This window comes from Phoxinus phoxinus (genome assembly GCF_949152265.1).
Source record: "Phoxinus phoxinus genome assembly, chromosome: 10".
In the NCBI taxonomy this organism is placed as follows: domain Eukaryota; kingdom Metazoa; phylum Chordata; class Actinopteri; order Cypriniformes; family Leuciscidae; genus Phoxinus; species Phoxinus phoxinus.
The window spans coordinates 8,862,284-8,889,879 of record NC_136885.1 but is presented as its reverse complement, the minus strand read 5'-3'; the positions used below and the strand labels follow the sequence as shown (position 1 = coordinate 8,889,879).

General features: G+C 38.5%; 1 protein-coding gene across 2 annotated transcripts in view; it reads left to right on the top strand.

The window, feature by feature from the left end:
• The window catches only part of cdkal1 (CDK5 regulatory subunit associated protein 1-like 1), a 410,090-nt gene extending 398,090 nt beyond the window's left edge, over positions 1–12,000 (top strand). Inside the window, exon 15 of one of the 2 annotated variants that reach the window (XM_079627099.1) lies at positions 11,099–12,000. In XM_079627099.1, the coding sequence (XP_079483225.1) occupies positions 11,099–11,242 (144 nt within the window). In that variant the 3' untranslated portion in view covers positions 11,243–12,000. The remainder of the gene's footprint in view (positions 1–11,098) is intronic. The other variant, XM_079627100.1, reaches the window with a different exon arrangement.
• The last annotated feature ends 15,596 nt before the right edge of the window (positions 12,001–27,596 follow it).

Genomic DNA, 27,596 nt, shown 5'->3' with positions numbered 1-27,596 from the left:
TCCTCTCTAGAAAAATAACACAGCAGACACAAATTAGCACAGAATGACAAATAGAGACACCCTAGATCACTCATAGAGCTGGGCTTTCAAAATCCCTAGCCCAACATCCCAGGGCTATTGCATCTTCCAGTCGGGCTACCAAAATGTATCACCGCCTTGCCCGAAAGGAATAAAATTCCTTCCTTGATTTGCGTTTTTTTACTCTCTTGACTTATCTAATTAATTGCGGGTCGATGAGAGATAAATCATTAATGTGTACTGTTGATTTAATTAAAGACACAGAACTCTCATTTCACGGTAAAACGCAACGAATGTGCGTCATTCTTTTACTTTTGTTTTCAAAACTTGCATATATCTCTTCAGGGAAAACAAATCAAGGATAACATGCCTAGAGCACCTCCTAGACAGTAAATAAAACATATAATAACTTAAGTTTTACCTAAAAATATACACAAGCTTAATAAAAATGATTCCTATAAGAATTTTCCAAAATAATGATTATATGAAATATGAAATATTAACATTTAAAGCTGCTTTTTTTTACTAATTTGCTAAATTTACCAAATTAAAAATTAAACAAAAGGAAGGAAAGTCGAGTACCTGTATTCACTGAAAATGTTCCTGTCTGTGGAAGCTCTCAAATCTATTCACATTTACGTATATTCAAACAGTAATGAGACATGCAAAAGCCACTGGTATTTGCTGCCATTAATGTCAGGCGTGAAGCTATAAATGATCTTCATCAAATAGTTGTTCATTGTTGTTCATTGACAGACCAAAAACCCTCCCAGAAACTTGTGGAAGCCTGCTGGGCTCTAAAGCAGAGCTTCTCACGTGTTTCTGCTAGTGTAAATGCATTGTGACTTGAAATTTCCCGTGCGTGCCCATGGCCATTTTGGTCCATGTATTTTTTTTTATTATATATTTTTTTCAGTTGCTTGTCAAATGCTCACATTGCTTTAAAGACAGCAGAGAGACACAGATACATCATCAGAGAGATGAATCCAGCTTTGAATGCTGATTTATGACGCTGTTACTCCAGTGAAGCGGAAGCATCTGACGGGAGGAGGAACAGTGCTGTGCCACTGCAGGTGTGTAGATGTCTTCTGGCACTGCATTACAACTGCACTCGCTGACCTCCAGCAATGATCCCAGACTGTGGAGTGCTGATCTCAGACCTCTGATGAGCAAGGAAATGTTGAACTAAGACATTATTCTGAACCTAGATGGTGTGTTGAATGGTGTGATGGTGCCCCGTAACTTGGGAAGGAATCATCTGACACTCTCACTTGCCTAAAGTGATGTGGTGCCTGTGTGAGGCCAAAGTAAGAGCTGTGTGTTTGGGAAATGGCTTGTGCAGCACTACATGAGGTAATGATGTAGAACGCTGCAGTTCTGGGATTTTCCTCTGATTTTGATCTTAGATGTTTCTGTGTTCTCCCATGATAGAGCCTATGTTTGTTTGTGTGTATTAGGGGCTAATTAGATTTGCTTGTGTTAAGTGATGTTAATTGATAGGTCAGGAAGGACTAATTGGAACTTACTGTAGATTCTCCAGAGAGTGTATGTGTGTGAATAAGTTTGAGATAATTAAGTCTTATAACACAAGTGTGTATGTTCATCGCTCCATGACTTATCAACTGCTCCAATCAATTGCGAGAGACAATAAGAGAGAGATTCTGAAGTGACAAACACGGCCCTGCTCGTGTGTGTGTGTGTGTCAGCGGGTTTCTCCAGTGGCAATTGTAGTTGCTGGACCTTTACATCATCTGGAGTGCCACTGGCCAGGTTTTCCCTGCTGACACTGGTTGTTTCTGTAATGCATGTGGACACGTTCCTGTCCTGAGTCTCATCCTACCCACATCCCATCTAGAAAAGTGAAAGAGAAACATGAAGTGATGGTAGTGTAGGTAGCACTTTATTTTACAGTCCTGTTTTGCATGTACATACTATGGACTTATTGTAGCAATGAAACTAACTAGGTCCTAACTCTGAACCTAACCGTAACCCATGTTTTTACCTTATTACTCAGTACTTTCGTGGGTAGGTATACTGTAAGTACATTGAAAGTGTGCATACTGTAAAATAAAGTGTAACCGTAGTGTAAGTTCTTCTAGCCTATTTTGATGTTAGCCATCTGTGACTACAGCCAGCTGGAACGTCTGCATATCAAAGCACATATTGCTTTATTTCTGTAAATGTTTGTTGTTTGTTCATGTGCAAACGATTCAAGCTGTATTTATATCTGTGGTGGGCCAGTCAGTCATTGCTGTGAAACAACACAAAGTTAAATATATTTTAGACTTATGATTTTAGGTGATTGCATCTGTTTTTCAGCCTTTGCAGTAATTTTATGTTTGACATTTATAAATACAGAGTACAAATTACATTTGTTAATTGGTTCTTTGGCATGAATTGCAGTGTTCTTTACATTTCATGTCCATGGTGGTATATTTACAGAAGTTATGAGAGGCGCCTACTGCGAACTGGCATTTACTTTTTAAATAATAATTATAATGTTCATTAAAACATTTAGGCAATTTATTTTAATATAAGTGTCCTTCGACTTCCTTGGTTATCAAGCAGACATTGTACTGATCTGTCTCCCTTTATATGTTAGTTCGGTAACACTTTACAATAAGGTTTGTTAGTTAAGTTAGTTAGCTACATTAGTTAACATGAAATAATAATGAACTGCACACATACATAATTTATTAATCTTTGTTAATGTTAATTTCAACATTTACTAATACGTTATTAAAATATTGTTAACATTAGTTAATGCACTGTGAACTAACATGAACTAACAATGAGCAGCTGTATTTTTATTAACTAACGTTAACAAAGATTAACAAATACAGTAACATATTGATTGCTTGTGGTTTGTTCAGGTTAGTTAATACGTTAACTAATGAGCCTTATTGTAAGGTGATACCGTTAGTTCTTTACGTTGATCTTGTTCTTTACTCTAGTTCCGCTCTGTCCAGATAAGATGGCTTCATAGTATCTACTGTTACTGTAAAGCCATGGTCCAAGAGGGATCTTTGAGCTCATCCCATTCATTGAGCTCGCTCTGTTCTTGGGTTGAGTTCTCTGATGAGCTGTAACAGCAAAGTCTCTGCTTCTACAGTCTTAGACTGAACGTTCACACTAATGTACAGATGAGGTTTTCCTGTTATTTGTATTGGTCAGTCACTGATGGATAGAGGTGCAGTGTCAGTAACTTGATTGATGACCCTAATGGGAGGCTTACTGGATGTCTGGAAAATATTTTGCACCGTGATTGCTGTTGGCTGCATTGGGTATTTGTATATGCACACGGAGATTGAAGGTCTGAGCGTTGATGTTCCTGATGGGTGTCTGAAGCCACAGATCTGGCTGAAATACTTTTAATTGTTGTTTAAAGGGGTCATTAACTGCGTTGTTTTATAATGTTTTTTTAAAACATGGTTTTAAAAAAGGTGCACTTATAATGTTAGTATGATTTTTACATCAAAAATGGTCATGATTTCTAAATACGTATACTAAATATTAAGGGACATATACAATAAAAGGCATTTTTTCTACCCATATTTTTCCCTCTGATTTGAACGCTCTGATTTAAGGGACGTGTCTGCTGCGAGACTTCAGTGTAAATGCCCACTGCTGTGATTGGCTTCATCTTTGCATATGAAATAGCTAGCATTACATCTGGAACTCTCTCGAAAACTTTTAGCACGTTTGTCACAGCTCTCAAGGTTAACTAATAGTGAAAAGTGTTGATTATAGCATTATATTTAGATCTATAGCATTATATTTAGATCGTGGCATGAAAGGTTGCAGTGATGAGCATTGTAGCCGATCACAGTGTTGAGTACATGAATGCTGTGATCTCGTCATTGCAACTCTATTTCTGCACTCTAATGAATGATTTCATCATAACTAACAGTGCAAACACATGTAAATAAGAGATTTGTTGATTATAACCAAAGACTATAGATAAAATGGAATGTTATAACGGGAGTTTTGGCAAGAGTCCAGAACTCAGTCACAGTTTGATTGACAGCTCCAGCAATAGTAAAGGGAGTGTTCTTTGATCGCTTTCTATATATAATTTAATTATAGTTTAAATAACAGATTATTTTCATCCTACTAAAATAAATAATGTGAAGTTTACCGTTTAGTCACTGGTTTGATTTACTGACACAGACAAAAAACATCTGACAGAACATGAATCATTACATATCAGAAATCATTAGTCACAGATCAGGCATTCGAATGAAGAGTTATGTTGTCGCATTACTGTCGAGTCCATATTGTAAAAGTCAGTTTGCAAAGCCTGCGCCAAAATTGTGACTGATTTACCAAAGAATCCACAGTGAAATGTACCGAATACCAATGAATAATGCTCAACTGAGACATTCACATTGTTGTTAAAAAAAAAAAAAAACACACATTCCTAGCGTTAGGATCCTTTGGAAGTTAGCCTAATGTTATTTTTTACAAAGTATGACAATGATAATCTCAGGTACCGGTACTGATTATGTGCTTTATTTAATGTTTAAAGAAAGTATTGAGAGTTTGAATATCATTTTTACATGACCTTACCCTATATTGAAAGGGACAATGGATAATTAACCATTACCCTATATTGAAAGGGACAATGGATCATGAAAATATATTTTTTTAATTAAAAGGAAACAAGAACGCTCAAACGATGAACAAACAAGTGTATTCTATGACAAAAATTGTTTCAGTCATTCAGTGTGTATGTTTGGTCATGTTAAAATGGCGTAATATGAATTCGATTGTGCTTATCCATTTTGTTGTAAGTTCAGTGCACTCGAAGAGAGACTGCCCACATGTTCTGATTTTTGATTGATTTTGTTGTGTCTTGTAGTCATGTCGTGTCCGATGTGGACAGACAAATTGCTTTTTGCTGGAATCTTACTCCGTCACATCTGGTTAGGACACGGTATAACGCTGGTTTCCACTTTTTATCAAACAGAACAAAAAAGGAACGAAGAACGCAGTGTGTAGAATGTAGATATTACTGCTGCACAAAATCACATTTAAGGAGATGACTCTCTACCCAGTCTGTTGTTTTTTTGGGGGATTCTGTTGTTAGACATGGGAGTCTGCAGGAAGTGCTGATCATAAAATCTCTTTCCGCCTCCATACAAATACATAGTTTTAGCCCTACTCTGGATTAGTCAAGTACTTTTGTTTTGATTTGTTATGTTTTGCTTGCTTGTTTGTTTGTTTTATAAGGGTTTGAGCTGTTAGTTATTATATACTCTGAAACTTTGATGCTGATGCTGAAACAATGATTCTGTGGGCAATCATTCTGTGGCTCAAGTCCAGTTCACATAATTTCCTAAAATGTTTCATTTTCATATAATGGGACAGGTGTCAAAACAGACATCTGCATTTTCAGCTCTTGTTCAGTGTAGACAAACGTCAAAACAAGAAGATTTTTCCATTCTAGCATATTGCTGTGTTTGGATGTTGTCAGTGTTTATTTGGGTTTGGCTGTGTCTAATCCCCATGGTGAAGCTTCTGAGATAGATGGATCGTGTGTGTGTGTGTGTGTGTGTGTGTGTGTGTGTGTGTGTGTGTGTGTGTGTGTGTGTGTGTGTGTGTGTGTGTGTGTGTGTGTGTGTGTGTGTGTGTGTGGATTATCACCTCAGCCGGGTGGGAGATCGTTCAGGTGTCTGGAGGCCCAGCGTCCCTGTCCTTGAGCCTTTCACCTCAGTCAGAGCCGCCACAGTCTATCGACGGACACTCATTAGATTTTGTGTGTGTTTGAAGCAGACATGAATCAATGTGGTGTCTGGATGCAGCATGCACTAGCGGTCACTCTAACTGACATTCATCAAAAGAGGAGAAAGAACAGGAGAAAAAAAGGAAAAGATATTGGCAGACGGAGAGAGTAATGCGAGAGAAATAAAACTCACTGGCTCCCACCAAACTGGACTGTGTCACGCAGGTGGTTGTAAAAACACACATGAAGATGAATGTAAACAGGGAATATTTAATAGGTCCACATGATAATCCACAAGAACAGAGTAGCACACAACTCATCCATGAACTGATGACACCAGACAAACTAACTCAAACAGAACTGAACATTTAAACACAATAATGACATAATTAATTAGTGCACAGCTGAACACAATCAGTGTCCATAACAACAAATGACTAACTCAGGTGGAGGAACACAAAAAGTCCAAACTAACATAACCGTGACAGTCTGGTAATGTTTTTCTTTTATTCTACTGTTTTTACTTCATTTTACTTAGAATTTAACACAAGAAGAAATCAAGTGCCTTTCAATGCAGTTTTTAGTTCGTTTATATATATATATATATATATATATATATATATATATATATATATATATATATATATACTTGTTTAAATCTATTTTGTCAAATTTTCAAGTGAAAATAAATCGATCCAGCACAAGGTACCAGTCAAAAATAGAAACATGATGACAGGAATGGTTTAGTCCCCTGAAGACTGCTCTTCTTAATCCACAGCCATTATCTCCGAATGGTTTGACCCATCCAGTTTTTATTTTAAGTTCTTAAACAAGCTGATGTGACCTGCCATTCCGTCAGCCCTTGCTCCAATTTGACAAGGGAATAGGATTCTGAAATACTCTTCATATGAATCTCCCTCTTAGCTATGAGCAGATTATTTGATGAAAGAGGAAGAGGCAGAGGATTTGAGCAAGAGTTTCTGTGCATGGCCTATAATATATGTAGTGCAGCATCAGCAGATAACTGGAGCTCACATCTCCATTGCTAAGGAGATATCCAGTATTACTGCACCCGCATTCATCACAGGCATCCTGCCTGGGATGAGATGGGTGGCAAGTAATTGCATTGAATATCCGCTCAGTACAAAGGCATTCCCTACACAGCTGAAAGTTTTAATACACTCCAACCAGTTCCTCTGCGCTCTCCTGTAGTGTGTCAGAGACTTAGAGGTGCTTTACATTACTCAAGTCTAACCTCATGTCGATTTCAGACATTCCTTAGAGCAGAACGTCTCTTGGGTTATTATTCATCACTGGAGATCCCCAGGGTTCGGTTCTAGGCCCGCTGAAGTACACACACCCAAAGGAAACATTTCACAATGATTTTGCTTTTCCTTTGCTTTTCTTCTGATAGGAGTCATAGCAAAACTGTTTACTTGTTCATATTCGTCCTTGAATAGGATGTCCAGCACAATAGGAAATTGATGCAGTTCTGGTTTTGTAGACAGGCTGCTTTCAGAATCTGAGGCTGTGGATTGTGTGCTTTTTCAGCCACTGTATCGTGTTAATAGAGCAGGTTATCTCTTCTACTGTAGTCACACAACAAAGTTATAAACATGTTACGGTCATGTGGGAGTCAGAAGTGAATGCACTGAATGCCTCAGACTGCTCTCTTGATAGCCCTAGGACCAGAAATTGTGGGATACAATCTCAGAGGTGAGGTGGTGCTTGAATAAGGCACAATGAGGGTGGAGGGTCTGCTACATGATCCCACTCTGGTAAAGCACAATGATGACGTTTTCATTCAGAAACTCACACACAGTCACACTCGGCAGAGGAAGGCACCATCTGGAACCTGATACAAATTGAGATACACAGATGCCACTAAAAGGCCCACCAGGTTTCTTACTGTAAGTCTTAAATTCTATAAATACTTAAATTAAATGCTTTTAGAAACGTCTAAATTATTTCAAGAGGTCTCACATTTTAGGAAAGAAAAAACAGAATCGTTATATGGCTTAATGTGATTATTAAACTTCTAAAGCAGTGGATTTAATTGAATGTGAACGCTGCATGCTTCAAAGTAAAAATGTGGCACTGTTACACAGGCTCGTGATTTCAGAGAAGTTCACAATCAATGAATGTTGCACATTTATGCCAAAAGATTGCTTATTATGAAAATGTTTACTTTATGGTGTTTATATCATACCTGCAAATACCATATTTCTGCCATTCATAAGCAGCATAACTGTCAGAGTAAAATTGCATTTTCTTTCAGCCAGTATATTGACAAGGCGCTAATGTGCTTTCGAATAATCTAAACAAGGATGAAATTTAGATATGAAGTAATTTTAAATTAATATATGTAATTTTTTTTTAAATTAATATAAATATAATCATTTGTAATTCTGACCCATCCGTTTTCTTAACAAAAAAAAAATGTATTAAAGGCTAAAATAAGGTTTATAATTTTATAAAACGTTTTTGTCAAATTCTGTATTATTTGAACTGTAAAGTTGTTTTTGAATTGTCGTTTTTACAGTTTTTGTTGTTGTTGTTATGGTATGTTACCATCTTGCTCTATATGGTATTTATTTAATTTGTGCAGGTCTTAAAAAAGGTCTTAAAAAGCCTTAAGTTTGATTTTAAAAAATCCTGCATTTATCATGACCATACCTGCCAGTGCCACTTCTCCTCAATAAGGACTGTCACTAACTAACCAACCATTCTCATGGTTAGTGTTCAAATGCCGCCTTGTCTATGATATCTTCAGTCATGCCTTGAGGGATCGTTCACAGTAAAAAAATGATCCCATGATTTACTCACCCTCAAGCCATCCTAGGTGTATATGACTCTCTTCTTTAAGCCAAACACAATCGGAATTATATAAAAAAAAATATCCTGGCTCTTCCAAGATTTATAATGGTAGTGAATGGCGTTCATGATTTTGAAGTCCAAAAAAGTGCGTCCGTCCATCACAAAAGTAATCCATACGGCTCCAGGGGTTAATAAGCAAAGCGATACATTTTTGTTAAAAAAAACATTCATATTTAAAACTTTATAAACTAAAAAAACTAGCTTCTGGCAGACGGCCTAAGTCAACTTGTGCCAAAAGGTTTCAGCGTCATGTCAGAGGTTACTGTTTTGGCGTAAGTCGATTTGCAGCAGAAAAGTGACACCTAAATGCCTCCTGAAGTCATTCAAGCACTTAAAAATTACTTTTTAAAATAAGGTCCCATTAGTTAACATTAGGTAATGCTTTAAAACTAACAATGACCAATATATTTGTAACCGTATTTATTAATTTTTGTTAACATTACTTAATAAAAATACAATTGTTCATGTTTACTCAGATCCATTAAATAATATTAACAGATACAACTTCTGGTTATAATAATGTTCAGTAAATGTTGAAATTAACATTAACTAAGATTGTCAGAGCCATAGCCATGTGTGCAAGTCCTCCAACACATGCAGTTGCTATTTGGGCAACTGAGATCGAGTCCCGGCTCAAGATCCTTTCCCGGTCAAATGCTCCCTTTTCTATGATTTCCTGTCTGTCCAGAAAAGGCCAAGTCTTTTTCATTGTTAGATTATGTTAAATAATGTAGTTGACAAATGGAAGCTTATTGTAATGTTACCCACTTACACCGTGCCCTAACCAGATGCGATGCAATAAGATTCCAGCAACAAGCAATTTGTCTGTCCACACCATGTGACACGACTACAAAATATGGCACAATCAATCAAAAATCAGAAGAGGGTGTGGGCAGAGTCTCTCTGCAAGTGCAGTGCACTCGCAAAGAAATGGATTAGCAAATAAACATAAATATAACCTCTTTAGATTAAGAATAATACTGAGTGACTGAAACGATCTTTGTTATAGAATACAATTCTTTGTTCACATTGAGTTCACAGTTTGAACGTTCTTGTTTCCTTTAATTTATTTTGAAGATCTGAGGTGAATTATCCATTGTTGCCTTCAGTATGGCTATAAATTATATTCGAACTTACATTCAATTATTTTAACATTAAAGCAAGCACTTTAATGATTTTTGCCCCTTACCCCGATTTCTCCCGGCATTTGAACAAATTAACCTTTTTAAATGCTTATTGAAGTGTGCATGTGTGATATGTGAAGCCCTTACTGTGGATTTAAGCTCATCCAGACAGCGATCGTTTCACTGTAGAGGAGGAGGAAATATACTGTATCACAAACTCCAACCAAAAATGTTTCTTTTATGGCATCACTGGAAAACCCCTCTCGGAACCTTTATTTTTAAGAGTGTATCTCTCAGATAGACTTCCTCTAGGTTATGTGAGAAGGCCATTTACACCTGTAAAAACGAATATACGCTCTCTGTAATGGTATTTAATGACCCAGAGATGCTAAAGATGGCGGCCCAGGAACATCACTTTTCATAATGTCCCGACTGCCCAAAAGATCAGCACCTACACTTTCCTAAAACCACAGAAATGCTATGGGCAGTGGACTCAATTTACAATCTGCATGGCTATTAACACCATGACAGCCTAAAATATTAAAATCACAAAATGGCCGTTCAGATTGAGACTCTATATTTAATATCAGGGGTACAGAAATGAACACATTATTGGATGAGCTGTCAGGCCTGTCCTGATGTGAGACATCACATCAACCCATTACTGTGTCCATTATAGATGATCCTTTAATGTGCCAACACATTAGAGAGGACACGACTTCCACTTACAACCATTTTACCCTCTGAGTTTCTGATGTGTCCTCTGATGTGAAGTTGTGCTTAATTTTCTTTCCATTTTCGAGCACAACTGCCCTCTATCAGCATCTTGTCAGAGTGATGTAGATAGATGACATCTGGATCGCACACATTCACTCATTTCACATCACACGGTCAGTTTCCATCCAAGTGTTCTCGTGCTCCAGCGATTGTGATGATTTAACACCATCGACGCATAAATGCATAAAACCATAAACTCTGTTGTCACAGTAATAATCTTTTTCTTTTGAGTTGCGATTAGTGCAGGACAGGTGATGATGTTGAATATGATTTCAGTATTTAATGGGTCTTTATTTCTGTTGAACCACCCATGATTGCTGCTGAGTGGAGGTGCTTTTGGTGGCTTTCATTAATGGAATGAAGACACATGAAAGTAGAGAATAAAGCTTTTGAATACTTGTGTTTGCATGAGCACAGACCCAGAGATGAGCTTTAACATGCTTTAGGAAGGTCCCCATGCAAAAGGCAGCAGGAGTCACTAACACATTGCTTCAGTAACAGATATGAGACTGAGATCACTCTTATCGCTGTCTTATCTCTGTCTGGTATTTATCTTCAATTCTCTTTCATTTCACAGGAGCTGAAGACGGTCCGTGCCTCTGTTGCAACCTCTGCGCTAGTGGGATGGTCATGGAGATTTGATGGTGATGGACTCAAACTGCTCTCTTTTGGACTTGCTCTGGCTGCTATAATCATGATTTTTGTGATTGAGCTTCACTGACACTGTAAATTCATCTCGATGTGTCGGACAAGGCCTTATAAGAGTGTGGAGTGACCCAAGGACTAAAACCGATGGTCAAATACTAATGTCTTGTGTTTTAAGGTCAAGTAAAGGTAATTTATTTTTGCATGGTTAGTAATATTTCTTTATTCTTTTTTTTTTCTTCTTCTTTTTTTAACTACAGATTAAAGACTCCAATTTTAAAGTTTGAAGGTTTTAAAGAATTAAACCTTTTTTTTGTTTTCAAGTGACAGCAAGTGTTGTGATAATGTGATTTTTTTTTTTGTTGTTGTTGAAATTGAAGCCCCTTTACCTTTAAGGACAGCTTAAAAGCGTTTTAGGCTTTCTGTTAATTTTCAATCCCAGCAGTCATTTATTTTCGGGCCAGGTGTTCTCACTGTTGGCTTTGAGCTAAGAGCAACAGACTCTTCCCATCTTTGTTCCCAGCAAAAAGCATGTCTAATAAATGACTCCACACACTCTCATCTGTCTCCTTGGTTGTATTTCTGGAATGTTTTCTCAGGGATTCTGGCATGAGGAGGTCAGTCGCTTTTTTGTGTGCTTGTACAGCTACAGTGCGTTTATGACCTGGCATGGTGTGTGTTATCATCCGTGTTCTTGAATGTCAGATTAATTGAAAATGTAAAATTCTTGTTGACATAATGAAGTGCTAAAGGGCTGTTTATATTAAAGAAACCACATGTACTTTTTGCTCAAATATTACGGGAATAAAGTACAGTGACTGTAAACTTAATGCCAAACCCTCATAAGCATTCCTACAAATTCATTCACTTTTCTTGTTCACTTAAAAATGCCCTCAAACTGGACCAATGCCTACATGTCTTTATGCTCGAGTGTACAATATACAGAATGATGCATGATGTTGACACTTCCTCACCACAGGAATAGTTTTGTTTTATGTTGTTTGTGCGTTCTTCAAACATTTCTGCAACCGAGGCTTTGTCAAAACATCTCAAATGAGCTTGTAGGTCGAGTCTGCGCCGTAGCGTTAAACCCCATCGGCACCACACAGATTCCCAGCCTAGTGTTCCTGCTGAAATCTCCCACTCGTCAGTCTTATTATGGGCTGTGTCTTTTGAGAAGCCTCGCTGAGACAGCTGAGCGATCCGTGCAGGCATTTTGGAGCCAGCTCTGTCTACACAAGTGTACAGAATGGCAGGACATGCAAAACCTTAAGTAAGCAGGGATCCCTGGGCACGTTTCAGTGTAGACCGAAGCTTTAGCGGAGCTGACGCCAGTCCACTGAGATGTAGTCAACACTCCGTGTGTGTGCTCGGCATGAGGGGAGCAGCGCTCTCACAACACTCCCTTGAGGAACTTCTGCCGCCTCAGAGAACGCTAACCGGCCAGATGAGAAGAGACTGCAGTAACCTCGACACCATGGGAATGCCTGTGAAAGAAGCAGCGTGTGTCTTTCTGAGCATTGGGATGGTCATCAAAAGAAGAGTGCTTTTTCCTCGGGGACTCTGGATTGTTTTAAAACGCACACACACACAAAAAACACACCTCTTCTCCTGTTTGTTCTCATTTCAAAATGCAATAAACTCAGTAAGAAATCAAAATGCACTCCATTATCTGTCTTAAAGCATATTCTTTTTTTATTCAATAACTTTTCTCATAATGTCGCAACTTAAGTTAATGCAAATTAATTCACGGCAAAGTTCTTTTTCATTCTTCGTTTAGGGGTAAAACGAAGTCCGAAATACGCGACCAGCAATATACTGTTAGTGAACATCCAACGCCCACACTGCTGAGAGCGACAGTTAAGATTAATATGTAAATATGTGCTGCGCGCTTTCCTATCAGTTACAAAATAAACACCACAAATTTGAGAAAACCGCAAACATTTTTTAAATAAGGCATAAGAAAAAGCATCTGATCATAGCAACGTGGATATGTTTGCACAAGCTCTGCAATTCGGCACTAGAAAAGTCACGTTTATTTATGTAGCACTTTATAAATGTTGCATAAAATCATAGCCTGACTACGTCAGACTTCCTACTTCCGCTAATTTCATTTCGCTCCTGTAGTTAGTCTGAGATAGCGGCCTATCTTTCAGTTTTCCACCGGCCTACAGACGGCCGGGCCAATCAACGAACAGAGGGCGGGCTGAGAGCCGTGACGTAGACGCTAAGCGCCGAGTTTTACATTGTAGGTCAGAGAAATCGAAAACCGAAACGAGACACGGGATGCAATTCGCTCTGTTATGGAGAACCAGTGCCGCCGCTCCCACCACGTGCTGTGCGTAGGGAACCAAGAGCTGAGGAGGCACCAAAAAAATTGCGTTCCGGCAGTCTCCCGCATATTGATAGAGGCTCACTGATGCCCGCAAATGAGTTAAAATCTCTTGAATCTAGAGCGATCGCGCCCGCGAGACAGAGACTGTGCTCCAAACTGCGTAGCACGTGCACGGCAGAGAGGGAGAGAGAGCAAGAGACCGCGCGCGCCTCATGAAGCTTCTCGGGGTAGAGGGCATCATAAAGGAATTATGCTTAGGGCACCAAAATGGCTAGCAGCGGCACTGGCTGTGTTTAAAAGATCTAATCCTAAATTTGAGAGTTGGCTACAAATATTTTCTTGTTTCACTCTGTCAAAAATAAGTTTAGAGGCCGTGATTGTACCGTGGATGCGTAGATTAACGACGCATAATCTGCAAAAGTCGTTTACAGCCATGTTCACTCCGGTATTTCGCTCGCATCATCATGTGTTTACAGTGGAAGTTCGATCATAGATTTGAGTTCGATGCATGATGTCTGTGGTTCGATGCGGCTGTACAGGCGCATAACATACGTCCTAACTAAACTTATCTGATTGGCTTACGGGTAACCAATGATTTTAAACTTCAGACAAGCGCCCCCTAGCGAGAGAGAAAACACTTCTCTATTATGCCATTCCAGACTCTGTCTACGAAGCAAAGTGAAGTAGCAGAGTCTGGTATTACCAGGTTAATAAAATCAAGCAGCTTTACCGAAATAAACATGAAAAACAGCGTCAAGGTGATGCCATCGGTCAGGGTTGATGTTAGAGACATTTATGTCCCGCTTGACGACATCCTTAAAGCGGAGCTTGATTCGGCCACGAGGGCGGTGTCCCACAGCTAACTCCCCATGGAAGATGGACTTTGGGAGTTCTATATGGGAGTATATCAAGGCCTAAAAACAAAACAAAAAAAACAATTTAAATTACTTTTTGAATTCAGGGAACGTCATTTTGGTTCCATCATCCTGAAGTCAATGTTTTGGTTAAAGATCTGTGGTTAACAAGCTCAAAATATTGTAATGTTTTATTCTACAGCATAAAATACGTCAGTAGTACCCTTTTAAACATTTTTTTTTTTACTTTTACCCTTCTTGCTAACAAGTGTCTACATTGGGCTACAGGAGCCGGTCAGGCACATTAAACTTCATCTCACCAAACAGGTAAACTCATCTACTCACTAGTCTGCTTTCACAACCTTGCTGCATTGAAAATCTCACTCTTGCAAACTATTCTAACTCATACTTTTAAGGAAAATTATCCTTAAATTAAGACAAAGTTGTCGAATGATGGTGACATTGAAGTCATGTGACTGGTGTGGTTAATTTATACGTTTAGCTTTTTACTGCTGGTGAAAGTATTTAGGTTTCAAAATTTTTGAAAGTTGTGTAAATTTGTTCAGATTTATCATGATGAACGTGTAAGAATCATAAAGTTTTGTAGGTCAGCTTATGTTATGCAATAATCCAAAAGCCAATAGAAGAAATTGAATTGGGTTTTTGTTGAGGGAACCAGGGTGATGTGAATTGACAGGATGGCCTACAAAAATACATCAACATGCTGTACTCTATTTACCTCTTGTTTTAGGCTGCTGTTATATGTGATACATCATCTCGAAAATCTTGTCAATGGAACGCCCACTTCACACCAATTGCCTGTGGATATTTTCAAGGTGAGTTCAAGGAATACGCAATTTTTTTAAATTGGTTGTGAAAGCCATTTCCCATTGACATTAAACAGATTGTCAAGAAACATTCAACAGTTAAACAACATTGTTGACAGAAGCTTTCCCATTTTTGATCTTTCACACAGCAGTTTTCACCTACAACTTTGTGGGTTTCTCCTTCTGAATGGCAGCACATAACATCTGAGACCTCCATGCACAGTGCCATTTAATTCTAAGTTGTTTTACTGGCTCTGTATGTGGCGACTTCTGCATCCGCTTGGGCTTCTGGGAGGGTCTCCAGTCTTTCATTGTGCTGTTTAATTGGCAGCCTCACAGATGAACTAGTTTCTGAAAAGACTAGAGGGCACGAGGGCTCTGATTGGCAGGTCGATGCCTGCGTGTGTGTGAATATCAAAACAGCATTTGTCCACGGTAAACACAGCCAAAGGGGAATTGTTCAACTCAGACAGGACAGAGAGGATGACTCCAGCTGTACCGCTCCAATGAAGATGCACATGCATATGCATAAACCATTAGTATGGAGCTGTCGAATAGAGGCCCTGCTCTCGGTATGACCCATAATTCCGTGCATGAGTGCTGCCAGCTCACTGTTTATTGGAGGTGTTGAAAGTTCAGTCCCTCAAATAGCTTTGTGAGGAGAGCTGCTGTCAGTTCAGCCTGAGGGATATTCTGCTCATAAACACGCGGGTCTGCAGTTTTATGTATGATTTTTTTTCTTTCTTTTGTGCTTATTAAAGTATTATATTGAATCACTCAACAGCTGGTAGCAGTGAGACCACTCCCTTGTAAGCCTGTTATTGAATACTAGAGAGAAACGGCGTTCACTCTCTATTTCAGGATTGTTTGCTTGAGGATGTTGATGGGCCATTGAGTCACAATGTTTAATTGAGCATTTGAACACAAAACAAGATATTTAGTCATCAGAGATGTTAAATATAGATGAACAACGGTTTAGTGGAAATAAAATAAATTTTACATTAATCAGTATTTTAACACAGTTCATGACAAACTCGAATGAAAATATATTTTGAGTCAATATGGCTCAATTGCTTTGCTGATGAGACATTATTCTTTTACTGTTGTAATGGGAAAGTGAGATTCTTGTGGGTTTAGTGCACTCTTGACTTTCATGTAAATAGAGTCTGAATGCTTCGTTTCTTCCCTCAATCATGTCTCTGCTGTCATCTTAATGTCATTTGTCAGTGTCAATAACCCCAAATGAACCTCTGTGAGACAGATACACTATTGTCAGAATGAAAGGAACCATTTTCATCAGACACCAAAACAACAAGGTCTGTTTGAAAGCCACAGTGCAAATGGCATGTTTCATATGTTTCATGTTAAATCCCGTTAAGAGTCTTGACCATTTCCAGACTGCTTCTGTCACATTGTTTTTTTTTAGTCAAACCCATGTGAGTTGGCAAGGATTGTCAAGAACTTGTGGACTGTATGCTGTGCTTTTTCATACGCTCTCTTAGCTGGGTGGCCCTTGTGTCTTGGATTGGAGTCTCTCGCTGCTTTATCTAATCCACACACACACTTCTGCTGTTGCAATGCATGCTGGGAGTTCAGGAGCCATTGTGACAGTGAGCGCTTCTGTTTAGTTGCTTGGTCCCTTGCCAGCATTGCTTGTGTTGAGGCGTATGCCTTTGACTTTGAGCGATTGAGGTTATTTGAATACGTTGGGGAGAGACCTAAATAAATATTTAGTCTGTCAACATGGATGTTCTTAACCGCTCTGAGTGACGCACACCTGAACATCCAAACATCAGAGAAACAAAAGCTTTTTTTTTAGCTTAAGCTACTTTAAGCTACTTTAATATTTTCATGTTAATCTCATTGCTAAATATTTTGCTTTGAAAGAGGCCGTACTGTACAGAACTAAAAACATATTTGTAAAATCATCTTCAGAAGCCAATCGAAGGCACAAAAGCCAGCGAATTGCAATGCATTGACATCTGCTTCCAGGCCATATACTTGTGGACCTCCAATGACTTGAGGGATAATTGTCAATTATATTGTCAATGAAGTTTTGATGTGGCATGTCAGAAAACCTTTAATCTGAATGGAGGCACAGTCTGCCGTTAAGTGGCACCTGTCAATAGCAGTGAATCCCTTTACACAATCATCCAGGCCATTTGCCACAGAAACCTTGCTCAAGCTTGGCTAATTTGTTTGGTCTCTAGTCATTGTGTGTGCACTGAACTGTGAATGGATGTCGTGGTGATGTCATTTAATCAAGCTGTTCACCTGCAGTGTCTCCAGCGTTCATTATGAAGCGGCGTCTCTCCATCCCTGTTTGCACAATGAATGATGACAGTGGAAATTGTCCCCATCACTTGGACTTCCTCTGAGCACCAGGACCTTTGACATGAGCACTTCAAATCCAAAGCAATTATGCTCCCTACTTGCCATCTTATCAGAGATTCTCATCACTACATGAGAGATGGATAGAAGGAAATAACCACACATGCGTACGAGTGTAGTGTAGGGGAGACCGGGACAGTCCTAACATTTACCACATTTGCTTTCTTTTGGTAGAAGAAACCATGTACAGTATGTGGCAAACATATCTGTGCCATTAATAGAAAGGGATTAAATTAAAATAATTGAATGTCTAGATCAGTGGTTCTCCACCCGGAAGTTCGGGGCGCACTAGGCAGACTTCCACGGGTGCCTGATGATGATGATGATTTAAAATATGTTAAAATTGGACAGAACAAGCTAAAACAACAAAAAAATCATGCTATTTCTTATTTTAATTCACCTCATCTACAACTCAATTATTTTTAGGATTCCCACAGTCTTGGTAAACTTGGTTTGATCTTCAAGCAAAAGGAACTGGACTAAATTTTTGAATCCTACCGATCCACAATCTGAATTCTGACGTGTGATGCAGCCGGAATCATAATCACACCGTGTTGGTTTGTTGGCCAGAGGAGAACTGACTGAGCCTGGTTTCTTCCAAGTTGTTTTTTCTCCATTCTGTCACCTGATGGAGTTTGGGTTCATTGCCACTGTCACCTCTGGCTTATTTAGTTGGAGACACTTAAAATTAAAATATTATTGATTTGACCGCACTGACACTATTGGATAATATCTGTCAAACACCCGGCGTAATGCGGCGCAAGTGTTTATTTTTAAGTGTTTATTGCTACTTTCAGGCCGATGCAGTTATCATTCTGAAACTGAAATACACTGCGAGAGAGAATAGGGACTTTTAGACCATGCAGCCATTTTTCTTGTCGTTAAACTGTTAGGTCCTACGTGTAATTTATTTAATTTTATCATTTTGAACGTCATGTGTATCAGGCCACTAGGTGGCAGTAGTGGTTGTAGGGCTGGGCGATAAATCGTTTTTATCGATTAACTCGAATGTGTACTGTACGTCGATTTGTTTGAATCTAAATCGGTTTTCTCTTAAACATCCGCCGAAGCTCCCCTCTGGGCTCCCGTAGTTCTGAACGGGCTCAGCGTTTGCCATAGAGATACACAAACATCGCAAATGAGCAAGACCGCGGCTGCCCAAGCACACCCGGCAAAACATTTACAAACTGAATCTGCAGGGCTGCCAACTCACGAATTCATCGTAAGACTCACACAATTGTAACTTTTTACACGCTCACACCACACACGAAGCAAAGAGGACACCGATATCGACAGACAAGACAGAGAAGGTAACTATTGATATGAAACTAAATCTCAGCTCTCAGATTCTGTCAATTTAATTACGAAATTCAAACAATAAACACCGTTTTGGCGCTTGTGTGACGTGACAGATCGCTGACAGATCTCAGTTCAAGCGGCACGTGAACCGATCCTCTGTTACTCTTTACTACTAGTTAATAGTAAATAAACACGAATGATCAATAGGTAATTTGAAGATACAGTTCAACTTACCGAAATGTAATAAAATCGATCCATCAGTGTTTTTCAACCGCAGAAAGAGGTCCATAAACAGCTGGAGAACGATGTCACGTAACGTTACATTCACCTCAGGAAAGCCATTTAATGACGATAGCACGCTAGTTGGACTAAAAAACATTGCTATAGAAAGGAGTATTTTGTTTTTGTATTATATTTTTACCTATATCATTAAAATATTATAACGTTGTTATGATAAAAAACGCATTATATTTAATTTGAGATGTTATTTTTAACCTTTAATTATAATACCAGCTGACTGGCTCTGTATGTTTACAGCATTAGGTGAGATTTGTTTTGTTATTAAGATATCTAATGTACCTAATATTTATCCAAAGGAGTTGATATTGAATCAAGATCAGAATCAGATCACAAGAATTGAATTGAAATTGTGAAATTTGTGTCAAGCTATAATAAAAACAGTAGCATACAGGCAGTGTACCATGTAAACTTAATAAATTAATCAAATTCTGTTTAGTTACCAAATGTTTTGACAATCACAATACACTTATAATTGTGATGCAAGTGTTTTTTTTTTTGTTTTTTTTGTTTAGTTTTTTGTAACATCCAGCCAATCCCAATCCACCCATTTTATGTTATGTTACATTTTCACTGTTTACAAAGGCAGGGCCTGCCATCTTGTCTTTTTGGCTTGTTGTTTCTGATTGCACTTTAACCCCAAGGGGGTTCTTCTGTGCAGGTAAAGCCAGGTGAGAGTGCTCACCTCTGCTGACGACTGCTCGGTTGGGATTGGAAAAGAAAGGCTTGCCTTGTTTGTTGGTGATGTACATTGCTGCTGCTGTTCAGTTTTGAATAATTACAAAGCTTATTTTACTTATCTTGCCAGTTGCTAACCTGTTGTGATTTATTACTAAACTTACCAATAGTATTTATTTGTGTTGTTAAAAGCTTGTATAAACAGTGTTACATTGATGTAGACACTACTTATTTGCTGAACCCAATTGTTAAACTGTAGATCTGATGTTTCTCTTGCAAATATTGCATATAGACTAAACTTAAACCTAAACCTAAAGTTCTAGGGAGTGGGTGCCATTTTTGTAGCTTTTGAAACTATGCTTTTCTCCTGTTTAAAGTAGAAAGGGATGCAGGGAACTATTTAGTTGTTTCTTTCCTTTTCTCTCCTTAAGGTAAGTGTAGATTGGGTTCCTATAGTTAGAGGTACTTTTTTTTTTTTTTTTTTTGGCTTTTCCCACTCCTGAAGTTGTTTTACACTTCCCAAACCAATAAACCTTGTTGTATCACTTTATTTTGTGTCTGGTATGTAACTTTTGGAGCCAAACTTTTGTTTTATGTTAATACTTTAGTTATCATTAACCTGAATGTTGCTTCCCCTATCCATGCTGGATGGAATGTAAAAAGTGGATTCGGACACGCACTAAGTGCACTTGCGTCATGCACTTAAAGCTAGAGTAGGTAATGTTGGAGAGCTAGCCAGATTTGAAAGTGGCACATCTTCTAAGCTCCGCCCCCTCCTGTCAGTGCTCCGTCCAAAGCTACGCCCCCCCACAAACATGAACGCGCATCCACATTTGGAGTCAGCTCAGCTGCATGTACCTACCAGTGATGCGCGGGTTGATCCAAAATGAGCGGGTGCCTGCGCCCGCGGTTACGAGTCATCCAAAAATATTTTTAATGATATTCGGGTCGCGGTCGGTCGGGTCGTTTACCTTTGTAATTTATATAGTACTAGACACAATGTTCTATGAAATACATAGGTCTACACTTTATTGTCTGAATGCGCGAGGATGACGCACGAGCAGTCTGCAGATGAAAGTGGGAAATCCTTATTTACCTTTTGAATGTTGAGCGCGTTATTAACTTTTGAATAAAAGCTGACGCGGGACAAAATGCCCGATTTCCCAACGCGTTGAACTGAGCAATGCCATTGTGCCATTTTAATAGGCTACTTTTAAACGCATATAGCTCAGTAATGTCAGTTTTATGTAGCCTATTTGCTGAGAGGGGGCGGGATTTTTGTTGGGAAAGTCAGTGGAGAGACGCACACTTCGATTAGACTGGACAAACACATGCAGCATCTTAATTGTTAAGAAAATGAAACGAAATAAATGAATAAATCAAGCCTTTATTACAAAACACTAGGCTATATCATACAGCATTCTGAAAAATGCGCACCCCTAGTTCCTCCGTCTATGGCCCATGACGCGATGAGCATTTACTATAGCTACTTTAAAAAATGCGGGTCGGGTACAATATTTTCTTTCTTTTTTTTTGCGGTCCGAGTTGCGGGCGGGTTAGTTGAAAACGTCGGTCGGGTGCGGGTTGTTTATACATTGACCCGCGCATCACTGCTGTGCACGCAGTGGTGCTCGGGCACGAGACATGAAGGCATCTGATTGGTTCTTTACATTCGCACCGAATGGCAGTGATTGGTCAGAGTTTTTACTGTCCTACAGCTGCTACAGAGGTCAGATTTGTTTCATTCCTTTTTCTGAACACATAATGTATTGACTACTATCAGAATGGAAGGACCATTTCACCCAGTATAAAAAAAAATGTTTCTGAACAGGATTACCAACCCTACCTTTAAGACCATGTGCTTAGATCATTAAAATAGGGCCATATATATATATATTTATAGCCTATTTATTTTTATTTTTTATATTTGCAAATATCTTTTTCTAGTAAATCAGGACTGAACGCAAAACTCATGGGGTCTTTGAATATTTTTGGACAAAGGGGGCCTTGTAGTCATAAAAGTTGAGAACCACTGGTTTAGATCATACAATCTGCTTTAGTCAGAGGAATTTGGGCAAAAAAAAGTAACCCACTTTACCTTACATCAAAGCACACCTCAAAGTAAAAAAATATTACTGCATTCATATTGTTACTGAATAGTCTCTTTACATAGTACAGATTTGTTTTAGCTGTCAGGGATGATGTGTGTTAAGCAAATGTCTAAGTGAGACCTACAGTACATTATAATTACTTGAAATGGGTTAAAACTTTCTTTCTTTTACATTTTTACCATTGGCGGCTGGTGGGTTTTAAAATAGAGGCACACTAAATTGTAGGGGTCGGGGGATCCCTTCTCGAGGATTTTTTCCCCCAACTGTTTTAAAATTGCTTTTTTTGGTAATTTTTAGACAGGAAATGTAAATATGACACATACAGCAAGACGATAAAAATATAATTTCACTCACATCGCTTGAAGCAAAAATCCATCCTTCTGTACTTCTAAATGTCCGTGTTTAAAGAGCACGTTCGGCCATTTAGTGAAGCTGATTGCTGTAGCCTATATCCAGCTTAGGCATGGGGTCTTCCTCATTTTTAATTTGTATCTGCTGCAGTGTTGCCAGATTGGAAATATACAAGTATCGTACCAGAAGCCCAAAATGATCGTATTTGGAAGAAAATTACGTCTCACTTTATATACTTTAAGTACTATGTACTTACATTGAAAATAATAATTTGATACAATCGACTTATTGTGTACATACATGTTTTTACATTGTACTTATATTTAAAAAAATAACAGTATGTAATTACAGCTGTAATTAATTTATGTAATTACATTTGTAATTACACAGTTGACCCTTCCCTTACACCTTAACCCATCCTTATACCTACCCATACCACCACACCTGTCCCTAACCTTACCTGTAACGCATCTCAATAACAGCAAAAGTGTTTTACAGTGCAACATGAACACAATGTAAGTGCATTGTACTTATTTTTCGATGTAAGTACATAGTACTTAAAGCCACTTAATATAAAGTGGAACCGAAAATTATTGTGCACGAGTCAAATGTGTAGAATACAGCTATTTATCTACATCAACAACTTTTTGACACAATCTGAAAATTACATTATTGCTGAACTATCGACCTCAGCTTGGAAACAACTGACCTAAGCGGCGCGGCAGGAATGTTAACTTTTTTAAACTTTTTTTTTTCTTGGAAAACATACAGAGATGACATGTTTATGATATACAAGTTTACCATATACAAAAGGACCGTTTACTGCTTGAGAGCCATTCTCCACAATGATTGGGCGAGAAGACATAACGTGAGATGAGATGGAAGACATGTAACACCACGTTCACATTCTCCTCACAATCATGATGGTAGACGTAGAATCCACAGCTAGATCAATGAAGCGCTATGATTACAACCACCATCATTTGAAGTGTCTCAAAATTCTGAAATTATCGTACATTATGGGACTTTTTCCATTGTTGATTGTACATCATACAGAGGCCAAAATTATTGTACAAATACTATAATTATCGTACGTCTGGCAACACTGATCTGCTGTTCAATGGTAGCTTGGTAAATTTGTTGGCGATCAAATATTCAATATCTCTACTCTACCTAAGGTTTTTGGTAAATTATCAGCACTAGCCGTTCAAACTAATACCAGGTAATGTACGTCTATGATGATTGGCTGATATACCGAGGAAGGCTATCCTCATCTGTGATGTATTTTTTCTCAACACTAACTGCTAAAAATTAAATACTCAATGGAGATTGGCCTTTTTTTCTTCTTTTTTCTTCTTTAACCAACGAAAGTCTCTGGTTTTCCGAACTATTGTAATTGCAGACAGATTTGACGTGCAGGGAAGATCAGCTGTGATTCCGACTTCAGTAATATTTTATGTTGTTACAGTGGTTAAATTACTAACAAGAAATACACATTCTGAGATATTAAATTAAATGAATTACTGAGGTCCTTCCGTTTTCACCTCAACATTTTGTGTAGAATGTGCCTCCCTTGCCTCCCCTGACAAGCCTTTTATTTTACTTCCTTTTACTTCATTTTTATTTAGCTAGTGTTACAGCTGAGCTCACAGCCATGATTAGATATTTCAAGACAATCTCGCAGCAATTTGTACGAATTTTGGTGGCTAATTCATAGGAATTCATATGACCTCACTTGTACGAATTTTTACGATTTTTGCTAAATCGTACATATTTTATGAATTGCCCAATGACCCGCCCCTAAACCTGCCCATCACTGCGGTTTAGACAAATCATACAACTTAGCCTCCTTTTACTCACTCGTACGAATTTCTACGCATTGGTCGTGAGATAGCGTTGAATATTTCCCAGCGTCCAACTGAACTTTTAACTTTTAATGAACAACCTAGAAATAAACTAGGTATTAGTTTTAGTTCAACACTTTAGATTGAACAAGAATAAATATTATTATCCTTTTTTTTTCATAAAGTCAAACGATCACACTTATTTTTCTTAGGCTGCAAGAGCAATCAACTGTACTTTGACAGATATGATGCATTAGAAGGGTGTGGATGAAGAGCTGACAGGAAAACAGGATTTACACAGCCATAAAGACACAGTTTTGCCCTTATTCCACTTATCCATAAATCCTCTTACTGTTCCACAGGCAATACACAAGCTATTAGCTTCTAAACACAGGTGAGCTGGTAGATTGTCCGTTTCGCTAGAGGTGATCGTAGAGACGACCAACAATAGACGAATGCAGCCCAAGAGCGAAGTTGTGTTTATCAACTGTGAAAGTGAGCCATCTAATTACAGCTGACGTACGGCCCCACAGTGAGAGCCCTACTTCCACATCTGCCCTAATGACCGACAACTTCCACTAAGTGAAGATAAGTTACACTATTTGGAGTGATGTAATGATGTTACTGAGCCATAATGGGGCACAGAATGAAATGAATGTGGATAGTGAGTGATGGTTATTCTGCTCTCCAACCAGCTGAGTGCAGCTAATCACCTTTGTCCTCTACTGCTCCGCTTGTGTTTAATTTACCAAACTACTAATGAATAGATGAATGAGCAATTCAGCTTTAAGATGTAAACAAGAAACTATCCTGTCCAGTGGCTGAAAATGGTCCAACGTTCATGATCAGTATATTTTAGTTGTGTATTCCCAGCATTGATTCCCCCCCTCCCCCCTCCTTCCAGTCCCAGTTGGTGGGTTTTAAAATAGAGGAGGCAATTATTTGCCACTTTAAAAAAAACGGAAAATGAAATTACACATATACAGCAAGACAATATAAATATAATTTTCCTCAACTACCACTTGAAGTTGAAAAACATCCACCCTGCTGTCCATTTAAACATCTACATTAAAATAGCTTGTTCGGCTGTTTAGTGAAGATGATCACTGTAGCCTATATGTCCAACTTAGGCCATTTTCATTTTGTAGCTGCTGCTCGAATGGCAGTTTGGAAATGTTATAGTGATCAAATATTCAATATATCTACCCTCCATAATTAAGGTATAGTTGCAAGATTATCAATGGCAGAAGTTCAAATTATTATCATTAAATTACATCTCTACAATGTCTGGTTGATAAACCAAGGGAGACGAGTCACCTTGGCAGTGTATTTTTTCTCAACACTAACTGCTGAAAGTGAAATACTTAATGGTTATTGTCTTTTTTTAACCAACAGAGGAAACATCTCTGGCTATGGATTTTGTCTCCCCTTCTCTATCCTCTGAGGCTCACCTTAGCACAGTTTTCAGAGTAGTTGTAATTACATGGGCAGATTCGACACATTTACGGAAAGAGCAGTGTTTCTTTCTACTTCAGTAATGTTTTATGGAGTTACAATGGTGAAATAAGAAATACAAATTTTGAGACGTGAATTAATTAACTAGGAATTTTACTCCCATTTCCCACCTCAAAACCTTGATGCCATCTTCTGAACATCAGAGGACGATATATGCTGACATTATTCTTATCTTCAGCAGGTCTCTCTGGGACTCCATGACGACAAACGCTGCATTAGAGAGCTGCGTCGTTTTGATCATTGCTAATTAGTTTCTGTTTAGAAGAGTCTTTTATTTTTCTCTGTGCTTTTTTCTGTTTGCGGTGTGATGGGACGTCTGTTGACAGGTCTTTAAGCAGGGGGTCGTACAAATGAAACACAATTAAATTCATTTATGATGCTGCCTCACTGCAAGAGGAGGAGAGGAAGACATAAACTGCCACACAACAGATAGAAACGAGGAGAAGAGGAAGTTGACGCACACCCTGAAGAGATATTCATCTTATTTTGTGTGGCGCTGCTGCTCTGAAACGGTCCCCTGACAGCTTCAGTTAATTCAGTGTCAACTATAGCGGCTCCAAACATAGAGAACGAGGGGAACCTGGGAAGGAAAACACAAACTGTTCAAGCAAACAGGCAGACACAGAGGGCTTTGAGAGAGAGATTGAGAATTCATATAGGGCAATGCTGACAGAATTTGAAAATGTCTGTTACCCACAATCCTCTAGTGCTGGCTAGAGAAGCAATTACAATTTCACAGGTTGGAATTAAAATCCCCTGTGGTATGTGATGAGAGTAACACAGGCTGTCAAAGTGATTTCAAGCTGTTTATCTCCCACTGTTATAAGACCAAAAACTGATTCTTAGAGCGAATGTCATTTTTTTTTCACCCACTCAATCTTTGAAAAGAGGAGTTTGAATTTTAATTACCAGGAAGGTAAAACTGGCACATATTGTGATGATGTGGCAGAAGCTACGCAGCAACAATCCTCTTTTTTTTTATTATCAGTTGATACAAACGTTTCTAGGTCACATAGTATCTACAAAGAGACATATAGCAGGATTACACATCTCCAGAGGGAAGAGTTTCTCATTGAGAGTTATTCTTTATTCCCATTTTGGCGCTTTGAAGCTTTTCTAGTTTGACAAAGTCCTGTCCATGTTGTATAAGCTGCGGTTGAAATTTGTGGGCCAAATTATTAACAACAAAACAATATCATACAGCATTTGTACAAAGGGTTTTCAGGCCCAGTCTTTAAGTGGTTTGGGGAAGGGATTCTTAACCAGGGGTCCGGCGCCCACTCGGGGACCTCATCAATTCTCCAGGATGATTTTATTAAACAAAAAATAGAGATAATAATTTTAATTATTTAACCACAATCATTCAATATATAAATAAGCAACGGAAGACATCTCTCAGTACTGATATTGGAGTTTGTTTAGCACTGCATCTGAGCCGTCACGAGGGAAAGGGGTTTTATACAGTGCACCTGGTCCTGTGAAATGGCTTCACGCTCCTTTAAAGAGGTCTGCCCAAGAACTGAAATCCTCACACCAAATGAAGAATTACTGGCTATACTGTTACAGATCCCTTTTTGACTTTCTCCAAATTATCTACTGGTTTGCCTCATACTGCTTTAAAAAACGAACTGAACAAAAGCAATGTTCTGCTTTGACATTCTTATTATTCTGATATCTCTGTAATACTCTAGTGGTCATTTTTCCTAGCAAACACTCAAGTATCAAAAATGCATGCAGTAGTGTTGTCTGGCCCAATGCCATCTCATGACCAATTCGTACGAATTCATACGAAGTGAGGTCGTATGAATTCGTACAAATTAGCTACCTCGTAAAATTTGTACGAATTGCCGTCAGATCGTGTTGTCTGGCCTCTGCTCCTACATTGGGATCTGCTGACCCGTGTGCGCTATTATTCTTGCGTATCTCCA